A 19,970-nucleotide genomic window follows, 5' to 3' on the forward strand; every position below is an offset into this window, starting at 1 on the left:
ATTCCATTTGAGCTATTTCAAGTCCTAAAAGACAACACTGTGAAAGTGCTGCATTCAATATGCCAGCAAATTTGGAAAACTCAGCAGTGGCCACAGGACTGGAAAAGATCAGTTCTCATTCCAATCTCAAAGAAAGACAATGCCAAAGAGTGTCTGAACTACTACTGCACAATTGCACTCATCTCACACGCTAGCAAAGTAATGTTCAAAATTCTCCAAGCCAGGCTTCAATAGTACATGAACCTAAAACTTCCAGATGTTCAAGCTGGATTTAGAAAAGGCAGAGGAACCAGAGATCAAATTGCCAACATCTGTTGGATCATAGAAAAAGCAAGAGAATTCCAGAAAAACATTTACTTCTGCTTCATTGGCTACGCTAAAGCCTTAGACTGTGTGGATCACTACAAACTGTGGAAAATTCATAAGGAGATGGGAATACCAGAACACCTTACCTGCCTCTTGAGAAACCTTTCTGCAGGTCAAGAAGAAATAGTTAGAACCAGACATGGAACAACAGACTGGTTCCAAATTGGGAAAAGATTACGTCAAGGCTGTATATTGTCATCTTGCTTATCTAACTTATATGCAGAGTACATCATGCAAAATGCCAGGCTGGATGAAGCACAACTGGAATCAAGATTTCCAGGAGAAATATCAATAACCTCAGATATGCAGATGACACCACCCTTATGGCAGAAAGCGAAGAGGAACTAGTGTGCTTATTGATGAAAGTCAAAGAGGAGAGTGAAAAAGCTGGCTTAAAACTCAACATTCAGAAAACTAAGATCATAGCATCCAGTCCCATCATTTCATGGCAAACAGATGGGGAAACAATGGAAACAGTGACAGATGTCCTTTTCTTGGGCTCCAAAATCACTGCAGATGGTGACTGCAGCCATGAAATTAAAAGATGCTTGCTCCTTGGAAGAAAAGCTATGACAAACTTAGGCAGCATATTAAAAAGCAAAGACATTACTTTGCCAACAATGGTCCATCTAGTCAAAGCTAGGGTTTTTCCAGTAGTCGTGTATGGATGTGAGAGGTGGACCATAAAGAAGGCTGGGTGCCAAAGAATTGATGTTTTTGAACTGTGGTGTTGGACTGCAAGGAGATCAAACCTCAGTCCTAAAGGAAATCAGTCCTGAATATTCATTGGAAGGACTGATGCTGAAGCTGGAACTCCAATGATTTGGCCACCTGATGCAATGAACTGACTCATTTGAAAAGACCCTGATGCTGGGAAAGATGGCATGCAGGAGGAGAAGGGGACGACAGGATGAGATGGTTGGATGGCATCACTGACTCGATGGACATGAATTTGAGCAAGCTCTGGGAGTTGGTGATGGACAGGGAAGCCTGGCAAGCTGCAGTCTATGGGGTAGAAAAGAGTAGGATGTAACTGAGCGACTGAACTGAACTATAGAGCATGGCTTTGCAATGTTCATCTAAATCCCAACTCACATACCTTAATATAAAATGGACACAACTTTGGGATCAGGTAGTGATGGCTTCAGTAGGATTGCTCTTGAACTCTTTCAAAGATCCACATTTCTCAGATACTTCCACTATAGCATAGGAAATGCATCCTACAGAGACTTCTAGGAATTTCCAGCTATCAAAGTCATTCACCCAGGATTCTATCTCACTGTGGTGTAAGAATTTTACTTTATTCATTCAAACACAACTTTCTAGCCCCTACTATGGACTTCCCTGATAACTCAGTTGGTAAAGAATCTGCCTGCAATACAGGAGACCCCGGTTCGATTCCTGGGTCGGGAAGATTCCCTGAAGAAGGGAATGGCTACCCACTCCAGTGCTCTTGAGCTTCTCTTGTGGCTCTGCTGGTAAATAATCTGCCTGCAATGCGGGAGACCTGGGTCGTGGGTTGGGAAGATCCCCTGGAGAAGGGAAAGGCTACCCACTCCAGTATTCTGGCCTGGAGAATTCCATGGACAGTCCATGGGGTTGCAGAGAGTCGGACATGACTGAGCAACTTTCACTTCACTATGGACCAGGCAAGTGCTGATCTCTTAATGTCTCAAATACCTGAGAACTTCACATAGACCAGCCCACTACAACAAATACAGACAAATGCTTGAGCTTTGCCAAGTGATTTTTTTTTTAACCTAGGGAAGATAATCTCTATGTTAGAGTGCAAGGGTAAGGTCATTTGCAAAAGGAAAAATTTCCTTCCATAGACACTCAGAATGATTTTCCAAACTCTACTAATGGGGCATACAATGAGGCCTATCAATCAAAGCCTAAGGAAGAGAACTGAACCCTCCAGCATCCAGGGCAATATTAACAAAACTGTTGTGATCAAATAAACCAGCACACACAGGCTACCTACAGGGGCATCACCTCAGGGGTCAGTGTTGATTTCAGGGCTGGAAGAGGGCTTTTAGGTGAGCCCCTAGACCGTGCTGATGACTGGCAGCTGGAACAACTGATTAGGCATGGCAGAGCAACATATTGGAAATTCTTATTGCTTTTGTGATTAAGAGATGGTGGACTCCCCAAGGAAATAAAAGCTTGGTCTTGAGATGAATCTGTGAGCCCTTCCTCCAGCAAAGGACAAGCAGCTGGCCTCCCTGCTGCTTTAGGCTTTCTTTCTCTCTGGGGCTTAGCTCACCAAAGTCCCTCATCCCGTTTCCTTATAGAGGTAGGTGGAGGTGACTCAGTTGGGCTTTTTAATTTTGACAAAGCAGCATGTGTTGATCTATGTGGTCCCCAGATGTCATCTCACCAGCTACTAGGACCATGGCATTCTAGGCTTGAGTCTTTAACAGGCTCAGTTTAGTTTGGGTTAATGGGCAGCTCTCTCTCTATACCCAAATGAAAACAATTAATCTTTATGTCTAATGGGCATGGACAGGACACCCCTGGGAATTCTTCAGTTGTCATGTATTCACTGTGTGACTGGAGGGAGGCATTGAAATGAAATGAAATGAAATCCACTTGTCTCGGGACCATCGGCAGAGCCAGGGAAACTTCCATAGGCATTGTTTGGTGGCTAGGTTTTCATCATTTTAGAAGGCAGGGAAGAAGATCTCCCTTGTCAGGCTTAGGTGTTAAAAATAGTCAATTGGAGGGCATATTCCTGTTCAAAACCGTATGAGCAACTAGAATCCTGCTTTTCAAGCTTTAATTTGCAAACCAATGACCAGGGAAAAATATTGATTTGGATTCACTAGGTCTTGGAGGCAATGAGTGCTGAGATTCTGAATTTCTATTAAGTTCCCAAAGTCCCAGGCAATGCTGAGGCTGCTGGTAAGCAGACTGCACTTTGAGCAGTTGGTGTGGGACCATAGCTCTGCTGTATTTCATCTTCTTGTCTGCCTCACACCCCGGTTTCAATAGTTAACATCTATTCAGTACTTGCAAACTTTTCTCCAGTTTCTCCTGATTAGATTACCTGGCACAGGTCATGTGGCTCATAAGTAGTGGACCTGGAATTCAAACCTAGGAAACCTGATTTCAGAACACATGCCTGTAACCATCATACTATATTGCCTCTCAAATGCAGGATGAATGCAAAAAAAAAATCCCTAAAGAAAGGCATAAGAGTGTTGATACTGTATCAGAATTCCTGCACACTCCATTTGTAAAGGCTGTGTGAAATCCCTAGGCACTCTTTCCCCACCACACACAATGCACATGCACAGTTTTAACCACCAAAATGCTGATTATGGGTCAAAAAGTATATTCCCATTTTTGTTTCTACCTACCCTAAAAGCACTTAAAGAGACCTCAACGTAGCTGAGAGAAAATTTCTAGCTCTGAAAATTAACTCAGGCAAGAAATTAACTGAATTATTTGGTCTGGAAAACAAACAGCTGGTAGGAGATGTGCTTTTTTTCTGAAATAAAGATTTCAGATGCTTGTCAGGAGCATGTCAATCCACTGATGGGGAAAGAAATAAGGCAGGGAGGGGTTGTTCATGAACTATCAGATGTATGTACCTGTTACCACAAGCAAGCGTGATGTTTTCTGTTGTGGGCTGTAAGGCCACTGTCTCCGTCAATGATACATGAAGAAGAGATTTCCTGGTCAGATCTGTTGCCACTGGGAAGTTATAGTAAATCTGCTTTTGGAGTCATTTGTGATTACTTGAAAAGCCATGGTGCTGCACTTCATAGAGGGCCTACTTTCAGAGGAAAGGGGGAACCTATCCACAAACTGTGAATTCTCTTATAATCAGTGTCAAAGGAATGCTGGGACACTGAGCAATGACATTTAATGCTTGATGACTGGTACATGGGAAGAGCTATGGACTTACCTCTCATCTCCAGGGCATTATTTCCAGGGTCTGGGTACAGGGGATAAGCTGCTTTCACAGAGATATTAAAAAGAATTAGAGGCCCCATTCAAATGGTAAGCTCAGTCTTGTCTCTCTCTTTCCTCTCCAAGGTTCCCTGCAGGAGAAATTTGAACCTGGGAAGAATTTGGGAAACAGCTGAACTGCAGTGAAAATTTTAGCTCCTTCAGGCTCACCAGAATTTGGGCACTTGGGAGAGAGAGTGTCAGGGTGGTTATGAAAGGAATAAAGAGTATGCACTGTGGGTCAGGCGGGCCTGGGTTTCAATCTGAGTTTTACCAATTACTAGCAAGGTGTCTCAGAGAAGGCAATGGCACCCCACTCCAGTACTTTTGCCTAGAAAATCCCATGGACGGAGGAGCCTGGTAGGCTGCAGTCCATGGGGTCGCTAGAGTCGGATACAATTGAGCGACTTCACTTTCACTTTTCACTTTCATGCATTGGAGAAGGAAATGGCAACCCACTCCAGTGTTCTTGCCTGGAGAATCCCAGGGATGGGGAAGCCTGGTGGGCTCCTGTCTACAGGGTCGAACAGAGTCAGACATGACTGATGCGACTTAGCAGCAGCAGCAGCAAGGTGTCTTGGGCAAGTCACTTAACCTAAGCTCTGTTTCTTCATCTTGAGTAAGGATAATACCTCGCAGGATGATGAGGAGAATTATATAATATATAGAAAACACTTAGCACAGTGTGTAGACCATGGTTAAGTGCTCAACAAGTCATTGATTCTATTCCTTGGCTATTTATATTGTTGTAATTAATCTTATAATTAATAGGATGGGGAAGACAAAGGCATGCTGCTGCTGCTGCTAAGTCGCTTCAGTCGTGTCTGACTCTGTGCAACCCCATAGACGGCAGCCCACCAGGCTCCCCCGTCCCTGGGATTCTCCAGGCAAGAACACTGGAGTGGGTTGCCATTTCCTTCTCCAGTGCATGAAAGTGAAAAGTCAAAGTGAAGTCGTTTAGTCGTGTCCAACTCTTAGCGACCCCATGGACTGCAGCCTCCCAGGCTCCTCCGTCCGTGGGATTTTCCAGGCAAGAGTACTGGAGTGGGGTGCCATTGCCTTCTCCAAGACAAAGGTATATGTTGCTCTAAAATGGTAAATCTCCAATGAAGAATGGCCTCTTACCTAAAGATGCATACAAATACAAACTGTGAACCAGAGTCATTTTAAAGTGCAGGAGAGTATATACATCATACTCTCTAATAATAAGTATTTTTGTTCCATTTTTCTTTAATTTTTTAAATTTTATTTTATTTTTAAACTTTACACAATTGTATTAGTTTTGCCAAATCCATTTTTCTAATGCAAGTTACTACAAAGGTTCAGGGCCTGTGAAAGAATCCTCATAGGGTTAAAACGCTGCACTTTATTTTTCATGAGTAACACACACCTTTGAGTTACAACCCATAATGTGTTTCAGTTTAAAAGATAACAAGTTATTTTCATGCATGACTGCACTTCCTTAAGGAGTGAAAATGGGCTGTTACTAAAATGTCAACACAATTGTCCCCCTTGAAGCTTAGTTTATCTTGAAGTATTTTTACATTTTCAGCACTTCTTTGTGTTTGTTTTCCAAGAGCATTAAGATCCAGCCATGGTTAATTTTCAGAATTAAAAAAACAAACAAAAAAAAACAAAAAACTTACCCTCAGTCATTCTGAATAAAATGAGGAAAACAGGCGGGGGTGGGTGACTGGAGTTTTGGTCCTCAATAATGAAAATCTGGGGCCCAATATCTTCTGTAGTTCTTTGCATTTCTCCATGAAAAAAATTAGTTGCACTGTTGTTCAGTGGAAAATGCTTTCATGACCTAAATCCACAGGCCACAGTTTTCTAGCAAGGCACAGGCCCTGGCAGGGTCACTTGGAAGGCTGCATTTGCTGACTGAGGTTAACTAGAAAATGGGAGAGGGGCGGCAGCTAATCCCTGCCTGCTTGCCTATGAGTAGAAGGGGCTAGTTCTTCTTTTTCTTTCCTCCTAATGTCTGGGCACAGCACCACCCACCACCGCCCCCCCTCCACCCCGCTTCTTCTCTCTCTCCATCAGGAAGGGCATCATTCCATATTCCATCTGTATTAGGAAAAAGAAGCTTCTTAAGGGTTTGCCCAGTCAGCTCTCTAATCTTTCCCTTCTCCTTGAGGCATAAATAATTTTAATATTGCCAATCTCTAAAAATCTATTCTTTCTGCCTGTCTTTTTTCCCCTCCCGCTTTGCAGTGTAGAGTATCATCATCCAGCAGCCCTGATAAGCGGATAATGAAACAATCCCTTTTCAACCAGATCGGGTGGCTGTCAGACTAAAATGACACCACCCGTACATCCTTGACATGCTACCCCAAGCTAATTGATGGCAAACAGTGGTAACTGTCACTGGTGCGCTAAGACAAAGAAAGCACACTCATGTCACCTGACGGGAAAGCTACCTGGCAACCGATAAACAAATGTGTTAGGGAGCTGTTCTATTAAGGTAAGAGAGGGTACATCTCTGAAGAACATGCCTATTAACTTTGAGCTGAAGAGCACTGCTGTTCACTGGGGAACAGAAATAAATAAGGTAAAATGAGAATTTATTGATGTCTGGACAGTTACATGAATATTCAGGTTCTCTTACAAATAGATATTCCCATATGAGCTCCAAACATCTATGAAGGCTGCCCAATTACATTTCCACATCATGCAGCTGGATTTATAGCCAGGAAAGACGTTATTTGTTTGGAAGAGGATACATGCTTACATGCCTTTCTGGAATACACAGGATACAACTAGAAGATAACAGCTGATGTCATCCATGTAAATGCCAAAGGTTACCATCAAGCCTTCTGAAATACCAGGTGTAATTAACTTCATGTTAGGGAAAGCATCTGAAACAACTGCATTTCAGAACAAAGACTGTTAGTTACAAGTCGAACAGCAGCATCTGGCAGCTCTCTCAAACGCTCTGGGACCAACATTTCATGCAGCCCTCTTCGGTCTTTCGAGACAATTTATGACATAGCTAAAACCTCAAATCTCATACCTTAGCCTTCTTTCCTTCACCTCCCAACCTACATACTTATTCACTTGCAGAGAGTTAGTTACACAGAAAGTCAGTAAAATAACTTGAACAAGCAAACAACTCAGACTAATCCATGAAAAATCCAGTACTGCCTCTGTGTATTGTTATCCCATTCTGAACATAGTCAGCAAGCAGAAAGAAGAAAGATGGAGCAGGAATGGATGACCATTCCTGGACATTCTTACAGGAATGTTCCTCATCTCTTTTTCTTTTTGGAAATAAAGTCTGACTTGTCACAAAAGCTGAAGTTTTAGTTAAAAAAAAAAAAAATACTGGGTTCTCCAACTCTTCATTATTCATTCCTTAGCTATCTCCTACCTGTACATGCTGACCATAAAGGATGTTTCTCCCTTTCAGATACTGCCAAGACAACTCCACTCACTCGAGTTTCCTCTAAAAACATTTCACAGAGAATGCTTTCTGGAAACAGATTTTTAGCACAGATAGCCAATCTAATTTTTAATGCAATATTCTAGCCAACTCAAGAGCTGATTCACCAACTCTGAACTCTCCCAGGAAACCTCTCCTTTTTACAATAGCCCTTTGGGGGAACTGTGCTGTAGTGGGGGAACCAAAGCCTGTAACTGTCTCTAAGCCTGGGAAAATCTGCATAGATGAGGAATTGATTTTGTTATGACTCCAGAAAATCCCCTTCTCTCTTTTTTCACACTCTGTCCATGAAGTGGACACTGTTCCCATTTTTCCTTCAGATTTCTCTACTTTACTTGCAAGAAAAGGCTCTGATAAGTCATTTATATGTTATCCTAAATTTATGCCCACATACAATCTCTCTCAAGGAATTTAAAGGCTTTTATCTACTTGTGGAATGGAGGGTTCAATCTTCAATTATATTAATTTCAAGCATCTCTGTTGCTGCTAGAAGGTGTATTTTTGAGGAAGAAAGTATCTTTCCTTTTGGAAGGTGACTGTATGGGTTTCTAAAGTTTAGTATTTACACTTTTTGCCTTTCTTCTGGACATTAACTTATATATCAACAAGAGATCTGGATTTTAGGAAACTTAATCCCGAGTATTCAAGGGGCTGAGGCTTTTATCTTTTTAGGAAAAACAGACTTGGGTAGAATTAAACTGTGACTTCTCCATCACATGGCTCTGTCATTCCTGGACTCATGAGAACAAGAACCAAATCTTGCCCATCTTCTGGCAGTTTCTTCCTAAGGGGGAGCCACATTAGAGAGGGCTTACCAACATATTGGGCCACCTTCCCAACACAGCCCAAGCTGAATCTGCAGGTATTTGCTTGCAACGTGAAGACTTAACTGGTAATAACTTCATTTGAAAACCACTGTATCTGGGATTCCACAGAATGCCCAAGGGAGGACTCGGGGTGCTAGGCAAAGGGCAGTACAAGTAGTCTGGATCCCTTCAACTGAAACAGCTCTGCTGTGACCTGTTTTAAGCACTGGGCTGTATAAAAATCTCTTCAAACTTATTATCTAGAAAACTACTAAAATATTTGCTAAATATAAAATATTGAAGGGCTCAATAAAAGCTACATGTACTGGAAGGCGTTTAAAACAAAATATGATGAAATACATGGAAGTCACAGGCTTCCTTGATCTCTCTAAGTGACTGATGAATGTCCCAGAAGTAAATATAAAGCAGGAGTTGGCAAATCTTTTCCATAAAGGATCATAGAGTAAACATTTTAGGCTTTGCGGGCAAGAGGCAATGTCCTCAATTCTTTGAGCAACTGTTCTCACCTAAAGGCTAAAAGTCTTTTCTATATTTTACATGTAAAATCTTAAAACCCTCCTGAGCTCTTAGACCATGCAAAAACAGAAGGCAGGCAGGCCAGAGTTGGCCCAGTGTAATAATACATTAGTCGTCGCATTTTAACTACCAAGAACCCTCATGAAAAGTCTAGGGGACTGTTTTTGAAGTATGGAAATGAAATTTGAGATAAGCTAATAGTCAAAAATAGTTTTCTAGACACCCTGCAGTGTATTTTGAGAAAAATGACACATTTTGGAGAGTCTATTTACAAAATGATACCAAAAGGGACCAAGGTTATACCTCAGCAAGGCCAACACGATGATTGTATACAATTGGCTGGTCAAAGCCATCAATCCTATTTCTTGTTTCCTCCACCTACTTCACCCTCACAGATTCAACGCTGATTAAGTTCATTTATCAACCAGGCACATTTATCAACACTCTGTATGACCAGCCTAAGTGTACTTCTAAACTTCATGGCAACTGAAAAAAATGTCTAATGTATACATCTGAAGCGGGGTCTTAGAATACGGAATTTTATGAGTCCTCAACTTGACTTGAATTCTCCTTGGAAGAAATACTTTATCTTAGGACAACAATTTCTAAACTCCAAGTAGTAGCACCCACTACTAAGAGGAATGGATAGAAGAGCTCCTAGTCCCTGTCACAGACGTAGGCTTGGTTTGTGAGTAATTCCCTAAGCTTTTAAGCAAGGGAAAGGAAAAGAAGAAAGCACCAATTGAGTATCTGTCTACCAGCTGCAGGCAGTGTACTGAATTCTTATATGTGAACTCACTTAATTCTCACAACAGTCCTATGAAATCAGTAACCTTATCACCATTTTACAAAGAGGAAATGTAGCATTTACAAAGCAAACACTCAGTGAGCAGAGAAGTAGAATGGGGGCTCAGGAGCCCCACATTCTTTCTGTCAATAGCATACTGTCTATAAACAACAAAACAAACAAATAAAAAAACATGCTATTTTTGAATACACAAATACTGGTACTCATCAAAACACAATTTTGACTTTGTGATTCTGGGGGCATTGCCACCTAAGTGAATCTGTGGGTTTCTGATTCCAGTTTGTTTTTTCTCTACGGAACTACAGTAGATTTTCCTAACTAAAAACACTATATGAACTACTGGGCAAACTATTGAAATATAAAATATAAAGGATTATATTTTGTTTTTCTTTTATTCTACTGAATGATGCTTATTAAATTTCCAATTTGTTCAGGCTTCCATATTTTCCCCATTTCTTAAATAATGTGAGTGGTGGGTAATTTTTGGCACCTGTTTTCTATCTGCTTTACAGAGATGTATTTTTCTAGTATTTGGATAAAAGTAACAATAATAACTACAGATGCTGAACATTGACTGTGTATTAGGCATGTTTTAAGCATTCTGTATGCCATTTAATGTACGTCAGATCAGTAACTGATCTCAGTAAAAGGGAAATTATTTTGAGTTAGAGGAAGAAGTAACATTTCCACTTGTAAATGTCCTATTTGAGCATAGATTGGCTACACAGTGATCAGGGGGCTTGTACAAATGTGACCAATAATGTAACTTAAGAAAAGAGACACTAAATACTGTCCATTCTTCCTTTTGTATAGATAGAACTCCCAATTGCCTTAGTACTTCAGAAATATGGAACCTAGATCATTGTTTGACCAGCTGCAAAATCTTCTGGCGCAGCTGGATGCAATGCATTTTCCTGAAGTGAGTCCATTTCTCAGAAAACTTGATAAGCATCCCTGTGAATGTGTACGAGGAACAACCTTTATGTGCAATAATGAGAGTTTATTCCCTTTTCAATAGTGAATATAAGTGACCCCTGAGCATTGCAGGTATTGTATAACTTACAGTCGCCTCTGCAGTTTATCCACATTCGAGGATTCAACCAACCACAGGCTGTGTAGTGTGGAAGTATTTACTATTCAAACATACCCATGTGGGAATGGAGCCACACACTTCAAACCTGTATTGTTCAAGGGTCAACTGGGTACTTTACTTTTTGTAGTCTCTCCTATAAGATGGAAATGGGCTGTTTATTAAATCCCCAGGGAAAGGTTCCAATAAAGATTATAAATCCATGACTTTTTAACAAGCTGGAATCAAGATTGCCGGGAGAAATATCAATAACCTCAGATATGCAGATGACACCACCCTTATGGCAGAAAGTGAAGAGGAACTCAAAAGCCTCTTGATGAAAGTGAAAGAGGAGAGTGAAAAAGTTGGCTTAAAGCTCAACATTCAGAAAACTAAGATCATGGCATCCGGTCCCACCACTTCATGGGAAATAGATGGGGAAACAGTGGAAACAGTGGCAGACTTTATTTTGGGGGGCTCCAAAATCACTGCAGATGGTGATCGCAGCCATGAAATTAAAAGACGCTTACTCTTTGGAAGAAAAGTTATGACCAACCTAGATAGCATATTGAAAAGCAGAGACATTACTTTGCCAACAAAGGTCCGTCTAGTCAAGGCTATGGTTTTTCCTGTGGTCATGTATGGATGTGAGAGTTGGACTGTGAAGAAGGCTGAGCACTGAAGAATTGATGCTTTTGAACTGTGGTGTTGGAGAAGACTCTTGAGAGTCCCTTGGACTGCAAGGAGATCCAACCAGTCCATTCTGAAGGAGATCAGCCCTGGGTGTTCTTTGGAAGGAATGATGCTAAAGCTGAAACTCCAGTACTTTGGCCACCTCATGCGAAGAGTTGACTCATTGGAAAAGACTCTGATGCTGGGAGGGATTGGGGGCAGGAGGAGAAGGGGATGACAGAGGATGAGATGGCTGGATGGCATCACTGACTCGATGGACGTGAGTCTGGGTGAACTCCGGGAGTTGGTGATGGACAGGGAGGCCTGGCGTGCAGCGATTCATGGGGTCGCAAAGAGTCAGACACGACTGAGCAACTGAACTGAACTGAAGTGAGGTAGGAATTCAACTCTGAAATTAGAGATGATGAGAGTCAGAGTAGAAGCCAGATACGAGCAGCTAAGTTCACTAGGAAAGAACATGATTGGAGTCCAAGAAGCAAAACTCAGACAGCAACTAGAAACAATGTCATGAAAGTGAATCTAGAGCAGCCTTGAAACTCAGGTAGGAAAATTAAGGCCCCAAGAAGGCAGCTGTAACTTCCAATGAATCAACGGTCACTGTTAGAGAAGCATTAATGGTTCAAGATGTGGCCAGGGCACCTGAACGGGCAGATAATCCTCTGACAATATGGAGGAAGACACTTCATATAAGCCAGTCTTTGGAGTCAGTGCTGTTGGTGGCTCAGAATGGGTCAATTCCACATAGCCTTTTTATACAATGCCTGCAATATACTCCCTTATTACCGTTAATAGCAAAACATGACAAGTAATATTGAGCTAATGCAGTGATGGCCTTCACTTCGGGGTTTTATGCTCTTCTTAACATTTATTTTCAGTGCTCTAACAAATGTTAAAAAAAAAAAAGAAAGAAATTTCACCGTGACTACAAACACCTTGAAAATGTCCACTTTCTTTTTTCTTTATTCTTCACGTGAAAGAGATATAACTACCTCTTCCTCGTCTCTCTTTCCTTGGAAGGTAAATTCAGTTGGAGCAGAAAGGCAAAACTGCGGACCCTGAAGTTTGGCCCAAAGCATCCTAATCACAGAAGCTACTAGCTCCTCATTCCAAAATTCTATCCTGAATTCTCCATCTTGCCATCCATCTACCTCCTAAGACTTGGTTGGGGTATACTACAAAGTAGGGCCAACCTTTCCTTCCCACACCCCATGTGAATGCCAACAAAATAAAATAACATGAGAGATAGGAGAAATAATAGTATAAAGACAATCCTAGGCTTTACCCAGTGAGAACACAACTGTTGATACAATCATCCAGCTTCACTACCTTCTCCACCTCCCTAAAGGGTATGGAATTGTTTTTGTCCACTCACAAAAATATTTTTACAGCAAAAACCTGTGCATATTATAAAACCAAATAATTCAGCTTAATCTTGCATGGAAAAGCAACATGAAGACAAGGGAATAAGCAGATATGGAAAACTAAAGCACCAAATTAGGTGGCCTGCAAACATACAGTCATTAATTTTAGCTGCATACATACAAATGTGCCCTGTGCTGGCTGGGAATCAGAATTTAATTTTCTTCAGTTGGGTGGTTATAAGATCTCATTCTTAACCAAAATATGAGCAGTACAATTATAGTTCTGGTGTGGGAGGACACACAATATCTACGTATAGGGTCTCTGTAATAAGCAACAGAAATAGATACTACAGGGTAATTTCCCCCCACTATTTGACTCAGTTTTATTATCTTTGTAATTATTTAACTGTAAGTACCAGAGTAGCATTATCCCACTTATCATTATAAATACACAGCATGTCAGCGATATCATAAAATCACCTTTTGTGGACAGGTTTCTATCACAGTTTTCACACGATAAATTCGCTTCATTTTTTTAGTACTTTTAAAAATTTTTTAGTACATTTTTTAAATTTCAGCTTCACTGAGGTATAATTGATATGTAAAATTGTAAGCTATTTAAAGTGTACATCATGGTAATTAGCTACATGTATACATTGTGAAAAGATTCCTCTCATCCAGTTAATTAGGGGCAATTCTTATTGTAACTCCCACCAGTCAAAATTCAGATCATGCTTTGCTAGAAGTCAAATTCCCACACTTTATGATACAGAACAATGGCTTTCAAAGTATGGTCCCTGGACAAGTAGCACCTAGTGTCGCCTGAGAACTTGCTAGGAAAAAGAAAAAATCTAGTTCTTGTGACTCACTTAGACCTACTAAATCAGAAATTCTGGGGGTGGAACCCAGCAGTCTATTTTCATAGGTCTTTCAGGTGATGTGACATGTACTAAAGGACAAGCTCAGGAGCAGGGGACCAAAGCTGGAAATTGAAGCTATCAGGGCCTACAACACAGAAGGATGAGGCTTGAGCCTACCCTCAGTGGAGTCAATGCAATCTGTGGACGAACCACAGACCCAAGAGGTGTTACAAAAACAATGCAAGATTTTGACAGCAGTTCAGAGTAACATCACAGAGACTTGCCAGTGACTTTACTGCTGAATGTTTCCCTTTAAATCCTTTCTAACCCCAGCATCTACCTCCTTCTTGGTACTGGGCCATTAGTGTTGCTCCAACACCAATTCCCAATAGTTCTGTCCTTTCTTCAACTCTTGTCACTTCTAAGCAAAGGAGTGCTTTTGAGATAATGCAAGTAATAACTATTGCATTTTTTATAAAGCAATATGCTTCTTAAGGACTTGTATATAGATCATGTTATTTGATCTTCACAATTCTCCTATAAAGTTTAACCTATTGGGAACACTTCTAATAAAGTCCTTGACCTAACAACCACTTTTTGAGACTAGACGATATGAGGCACATTTATATAAAACTATTTCTAGCCCCTACAACTCTGCAAGCTGTCCCAAGATAGCAAATATCCTCAACTCAAGAATGTAGAAAATGCATTAAGACATATGCCATAACATTACATTAAAATGAAACCTTAACTATTTCATGAAGTATGCTAAATACTCTATGGATTTAATATGGTACTAGTTATTACAAAAAGTGATGGTATTGCAAGAGAGAAGCCTTCATTTTTTCAGTACTCCAAGAAGGGAAGGGACTGTATCCTCAGCATCTTTGGGGATTGGTTCCAGGACCCCCACAAATACCAAAATCCCTGGATGCTGAAGTCCTTCAGTATCCTCAAATTCTGCATCTGCAAATATGGAGGATCAACTGCTATGACTTCAAAAATTTCTGCACTAAGAAACTCTTGTATTTTCCTCCTATAGTCCCCTATGATATCTGAACATTTGCTTTTTCTCCTGAAAAATCTATAAAGTTACATTCAAAATTGGGATAATTCAATAGGACTTATAGGCTCTAAAACATAAATATTTAATAATCCAATAGAAGTAGTATCAATAAAATCCCCTCATTCTTGTAGATTTCCTGGTTCAGTTGTATTAGCTCTTCACCTAATGGGTGGACTGTGGGAGTCAAATATCACAAGCACACTGGCCTCTATGATGTTTTCAGGTTAATGGCATTTGCAAAGACCATGTTTTATTGAGTCTATAGTACAATTTTAGTTTGGAGGGAGCTGTAATTTTTACGATCACTCATAGGACAGATCTTCTTCCACAGAGCATGTTTTATTCGTAAATGGACTCTCGCGAAGACGAGGCAGTGGTCCAGGCTGTCCATGATATTGAGGACTCACTAATTGTAGGCTTATCCACTTTATTAGTTCACTGAGGGAGCTGATGAGAAGATCTACACAGGCATTTAGCCTTGAATGTGGCATTCACACCTTGATCTACTGGCTATAAAATACTTCTCCCTCAGATTACCACATAAACCACCTAAATTTACAGGCTGGCCTGGGGCTTTATCTATCTGGGTTACAGAACTTCTGAACAAAAGCACAGAAATATAAGGAGCCATCCTTGAGAATTACTCATCACTGCCCTGGTCTCCCTGTTAGATCACAAAATTAATCTCACGTTAACCCAGGAGCAGGCCTGGGGAGCCCTGGGATTTTCAGAATAGAAGACAAGTAAACAATTCAATTTAAAATCTTTCTCAGTGTGGCCTCAAGTGATTTTTTGGCTGCTTTAACCTGGGGCAATATTGTCTTCCAAAGAAATAAAAGTCTTACTGTGCAATCCTTTCCAATCAAACTTAGTCTTATCAACTGAAAAGTTTGTTTCAATAAGGGAAGCCAATATGTTAGGAAACTTGCAAGACTTGTATGTATCATAACTGCCATCTTCCCTGTTCACCTTAATGCTCTGCAAACTACTCCTGTCTTGGAATCTTATAAATCATTCTCTACTAGCCACTAAAAATTTCCGTTTCAAAACCATGATTTCTTCAAACCACAAGTCCCCAGACATTGTGGCTTCTAAAAAATCATGATGTTCATGCTAAACTATTTTGATCCCTTGCCCATATACACTCAACAGGTTTCCATCAAAATATTTTATGATAAATCAATTTATTAGCACTTATAGGTATACGTTCTTGATAATCTTTAAAAAATGTTTTCTTGATTTTGTGTAATAGAATGTTAAGGGAATAACTCCAAATCCCTTTGCCATTTAACCAAGTCTTAATCTTCATCAAAATATCTTAACATTTCAGATTTTACATTGAACTAATTGATGAACAGTTTCCTTTTCCTTTGGTATTTTTTTGCTATTTGTCTTCTTTCCATAGATCTTTAGCATAGGTTTGAAACTGGTGTGAACATACACTCCTGGCAAGTAAATTTCTAGAACTATAAAAGGAAGGCTTCAGATTTTTGTGATTTAGTTTTTCCACTTGCCTTGTTCTGCTCTGGGTTTGTTGCCTTCTCAGCAAAACACAGAATATAATCAGTTTTTTTTTTTTTTTTAAGTCAAGAACAAAGAAAGTAAAATAGAATCTGAGGGAAGCAGGAATAAAGAAAGAAGCAGGGCAGATAAACTTTCATAGCTATAAGCTAACTGGAGAAGTAAAATTCTAGGAACAAAGTTAAGCAAGATGGCCCTCTGCCTGTTCCCAATATTCCCAGAGTCATAGAAAATCTGAGTCATTGTGAAGATGCTCTGTTGACGCTGTGGTAACCTAGGCTCCTTGTCCACTCTGGCAGCTCGCCTGCCACAGTTAGAGGCTCAAAACTAAGAGCTCTTTTTGAAGATCAAATGCAGAAAAGCATCACAAACAAAAAGAGGAATTCTGTTTGGAATGACAGAGCCATTTTAAAAAGCTTTAACAATACTACCAGACATCCAAAACCACACAAGACAAATGTGACTCCTGAGTTTTGAAAGTGAGTCATATACTGCATGCCACAAAGGTACTAATGTTTTTCATAGACAAAGATAGCATGGCTTCCCAAACCCATTTCCAGGAGGTTTAAACTCAACAAGGCTAGCCCCTCACCATAAACTATTTATATTGGATGTTGGGCCATTTTTCAATTGATTTCTGTTTAATTTTGTCTCTTTAATTGTTGGGTTCCAGGTATTTAATAAGATTATGGATTTATGGACTGAATAAGTAGGGATATAGCCTAAAGGCTATTTCAAACTGATTGTAATTTAATGTGTAAGAATAAATGTTCATATATCAAATGTTTGGCAAATCAAACAGACATATGTGCAAACAAAAGCTAGTCATGCTTTTTCATGTATATATCTAATACAAAATATTTGAGTGTTGATAACATTGTACACTGGCATATTTCATGTGTGTACCTGCACTCAAAACCTTTGTCAGACTTGGTCAGCCTTTCAAATAACCTTTCATCTAATCTCTTATGGTCTCAAAAGCTAAGGCTTTGTTTTCTCCAAGAGTAAGTACCCAAAGCAACTGATAAAGGGCCACCAACATTGGGACAACGTTGCATATATGGGATGTCTTGATGACTGGCCCTCTTAAAACATTTGCTTAATACTCTTTCCTGTGCCTTTGGATCAGTTGAGAACTGTCAAATTTAAAAAGTTATACAAGCATGGCTTTCTCCTGTTCCACTGTTATGCATCAGTAAATCCTTCATTCTTTATGGCTTATTAGTATGTTTAAAAAGAAAAAGCAATCTGCTGCCAAAACCTGGCGCTGGAACCAGATGGGGTGGGAGTAGAATTTATAATTCACAGAAAACAGAAAATTCCCATTGTCTGGAGTGTGGAGTTGTGGGATTTTTGCTTTCATATTCATAGCATATGAAGCACAGTAAGAGCTTTCCATATATGAAGACTATAACCAACCACGTTTGTACCAGCACATCACTATTATACAGAGTGGAAAATGCACAAAAGCCCAGGCTAACAAAGTAAATGAAAAAAATATCCTTATTGAATAATAATCCTTTCTCATTTTTCACTGCATACATAACATTTTTCTAAATATAGAGTCATCTATTATTCAAACCTAGGCAGAAGGAAGCTATTCTGGGAGTGCCATCCTATCCCTCCGCCCCCAATGGTTGACAAACACTAATGGACATTCTTACAAATTGATTTACTGATGTGATTTTTTTTTTCTGAGAGATATGGGACTGGCTTCCTTTTGCAATGCAAAGACAACAATGACTGCTCCATTAAGAAATCCACAGGCAGCCTGTTACCTGCTTAAGGGGGAAAGACTTCCTTTGAGTCTCAATAAAGTTAATAAATTTAAGATACCTGGGAGGGTTGGGTACATTGAACTTTTGGCAGAAAGCCAGGACTAGAAGAGCTAATATATTATTTTACTTTGTTTCTTTATGAGAAGAAACAGTCTGCTGACAAATCAGATGGGAAGGACAGGAGGGGGATAAATTGCAGTTTACTGATAAATACAGACGATCTTAGAAGCATTTTCATATATGCATTCCCTTTAACCAGAGTCAAGGGCCTAGACAAGGACAGTTGATGTGGTTGGGTCTGCCTTTGCTGAATTTGCTGATATTACCTGGATAGAGGTCAGGCCCGGGCTCTGGGGAGCATCCCACCGCCCTATCGACAGCGTCTCTTGGGGAGGTGGAGGGCTGCAGGGGCTGCACCGTGAGGCAGTCTGTGAGCAGGTCGGAATGGAGCTCTGCACTGGACCGCAGCTAAGAGAAGGAGAAAACAGAAGACAGATGGAAAAGGAAGGCTATTCCTCAGAATACTTTTTTCTGGAAAGGATATCATGCCCTAAGGTTCATGCACAAATATTTATCAAGTAACAACTACAGGTTAGGCACTGGACTTAGAGAGTCAATACAAGGGTCAGCTTTCCAATTCTAATAACACCTGGCAGGTGTTTCAGGAAAAATGTGGCTAGAGGCAGATTGTACTTCAGGCCTTGATATTTCCACTTCTGGGAACCAACTTCCTATTATGTTTTCTTTGATTTGCTCTGTATCTAATCAGAACTTGTAGTGATATCAAAAACAAACTCAAGTATATTTAGTCCATATTGTAAAGTGTTTTTAAAATACAGAGATAAAATAAGATGAAAATATCTTAGAGATAATTAAGAATGCCCACTGAGATTTGACACCTATAGATTTTTTGGAACATGATAACAAGAAAAACCAACGTCATTACAAGCAATAAACTATCCCAACAGTAAGGTACATAAAAAAATTAGACTTCATTTTATCACAATAACACAATAAATTCTTTATATATTAAAGAGTCATAAAATATCAGAATAAAGTATAGATACAAAGTTATGTGATTTATTTATGAAAAAGAATTTTGTAAGTGTAATCTGAATGGAAAAAAATCACAATGGAAGATTTAGTTATATAAAAATACCAACCTCTGTTTGTCTAAAAACATAATATCTTTAAAAATCTAGACATATATTTGTCACAGATATTACAAATAGTTATCATCTTCTGTCCTCTTTAAACATATATATTCTCTGTTTAAAGGGAATATATAAGTTGATTTTGCCTTCATCAAGATAAAACTAACCCTTTAGATATAGGACTTGAGTATACTTACTCATTCAACAATTATTTAATGAGCATTAGACACTCTCTCGGAGAAGGCAATGGCACCCCACTCCAGTACTCCTGCCTGGAAAATCCAATGGACGGAGGAGCCTGGGAGGCTGCAGTCTATGGGGTCGCTAAGAGTCAGACACAACTGAGCGACTTCACTTTGACTTTTCACTTTCATGCACTGGAGAAGGAAATGGCAACCCACTCCAGTGTTCTTGCCTGGAGAATCCCAGGGACGGGGGAGCCTGGAGGGCTGCCGTCTATGGGGTTGCACAGAGTCGGACACGACTGAAGCGACTTAGCAGCAGCAGCAGCAGACACTCTCTAGGCTCTAGAGATACTGTCTTATGGAA

The 19,970-nt window shown here is 40.0% G+C and overlaps 1 protein-coding gene across 5 annotated transcripts in view; it reads right to left on the reverse strand.

The window, feature by feature from the left end:
• Positions 1-19,970, reverse strand: part of GLIS3 (GLIS family zinc finger 3) — a 499,055-nt gene that overhangs the window by 58,322 nt on the left and 420,763 nt on the right. For all 5 annotated transcript variants that reach the window (XM_070375837.1, XM_005896757.2, XM_070375835.1 and 2 more), the window contains one exon: positions 18,594-18,735. In XM_070375837.1, the coding sequence (XP_070231938.1) occupies positions 18,594-18,735 (142 nt within the window). The remainder of the gene's footprint in view (positions 1-18,593; positions 18,736-19,970) is intronic.

The sequence above is a fragment of the Bos mutus genome, chromosome 8, assembly GCF_027580195.1.
Source record: "Bos mutus isolate GX-2022 chromosome 8, NWIPB_WYAK_1.1, whole genome shotgun sequence".
NCBI classification, from domain to species: Eukaryota; Metazoa; Chordata; class Mammalia; order Artiodactyla; family Bovidae; genus Bos; species Bos mutus.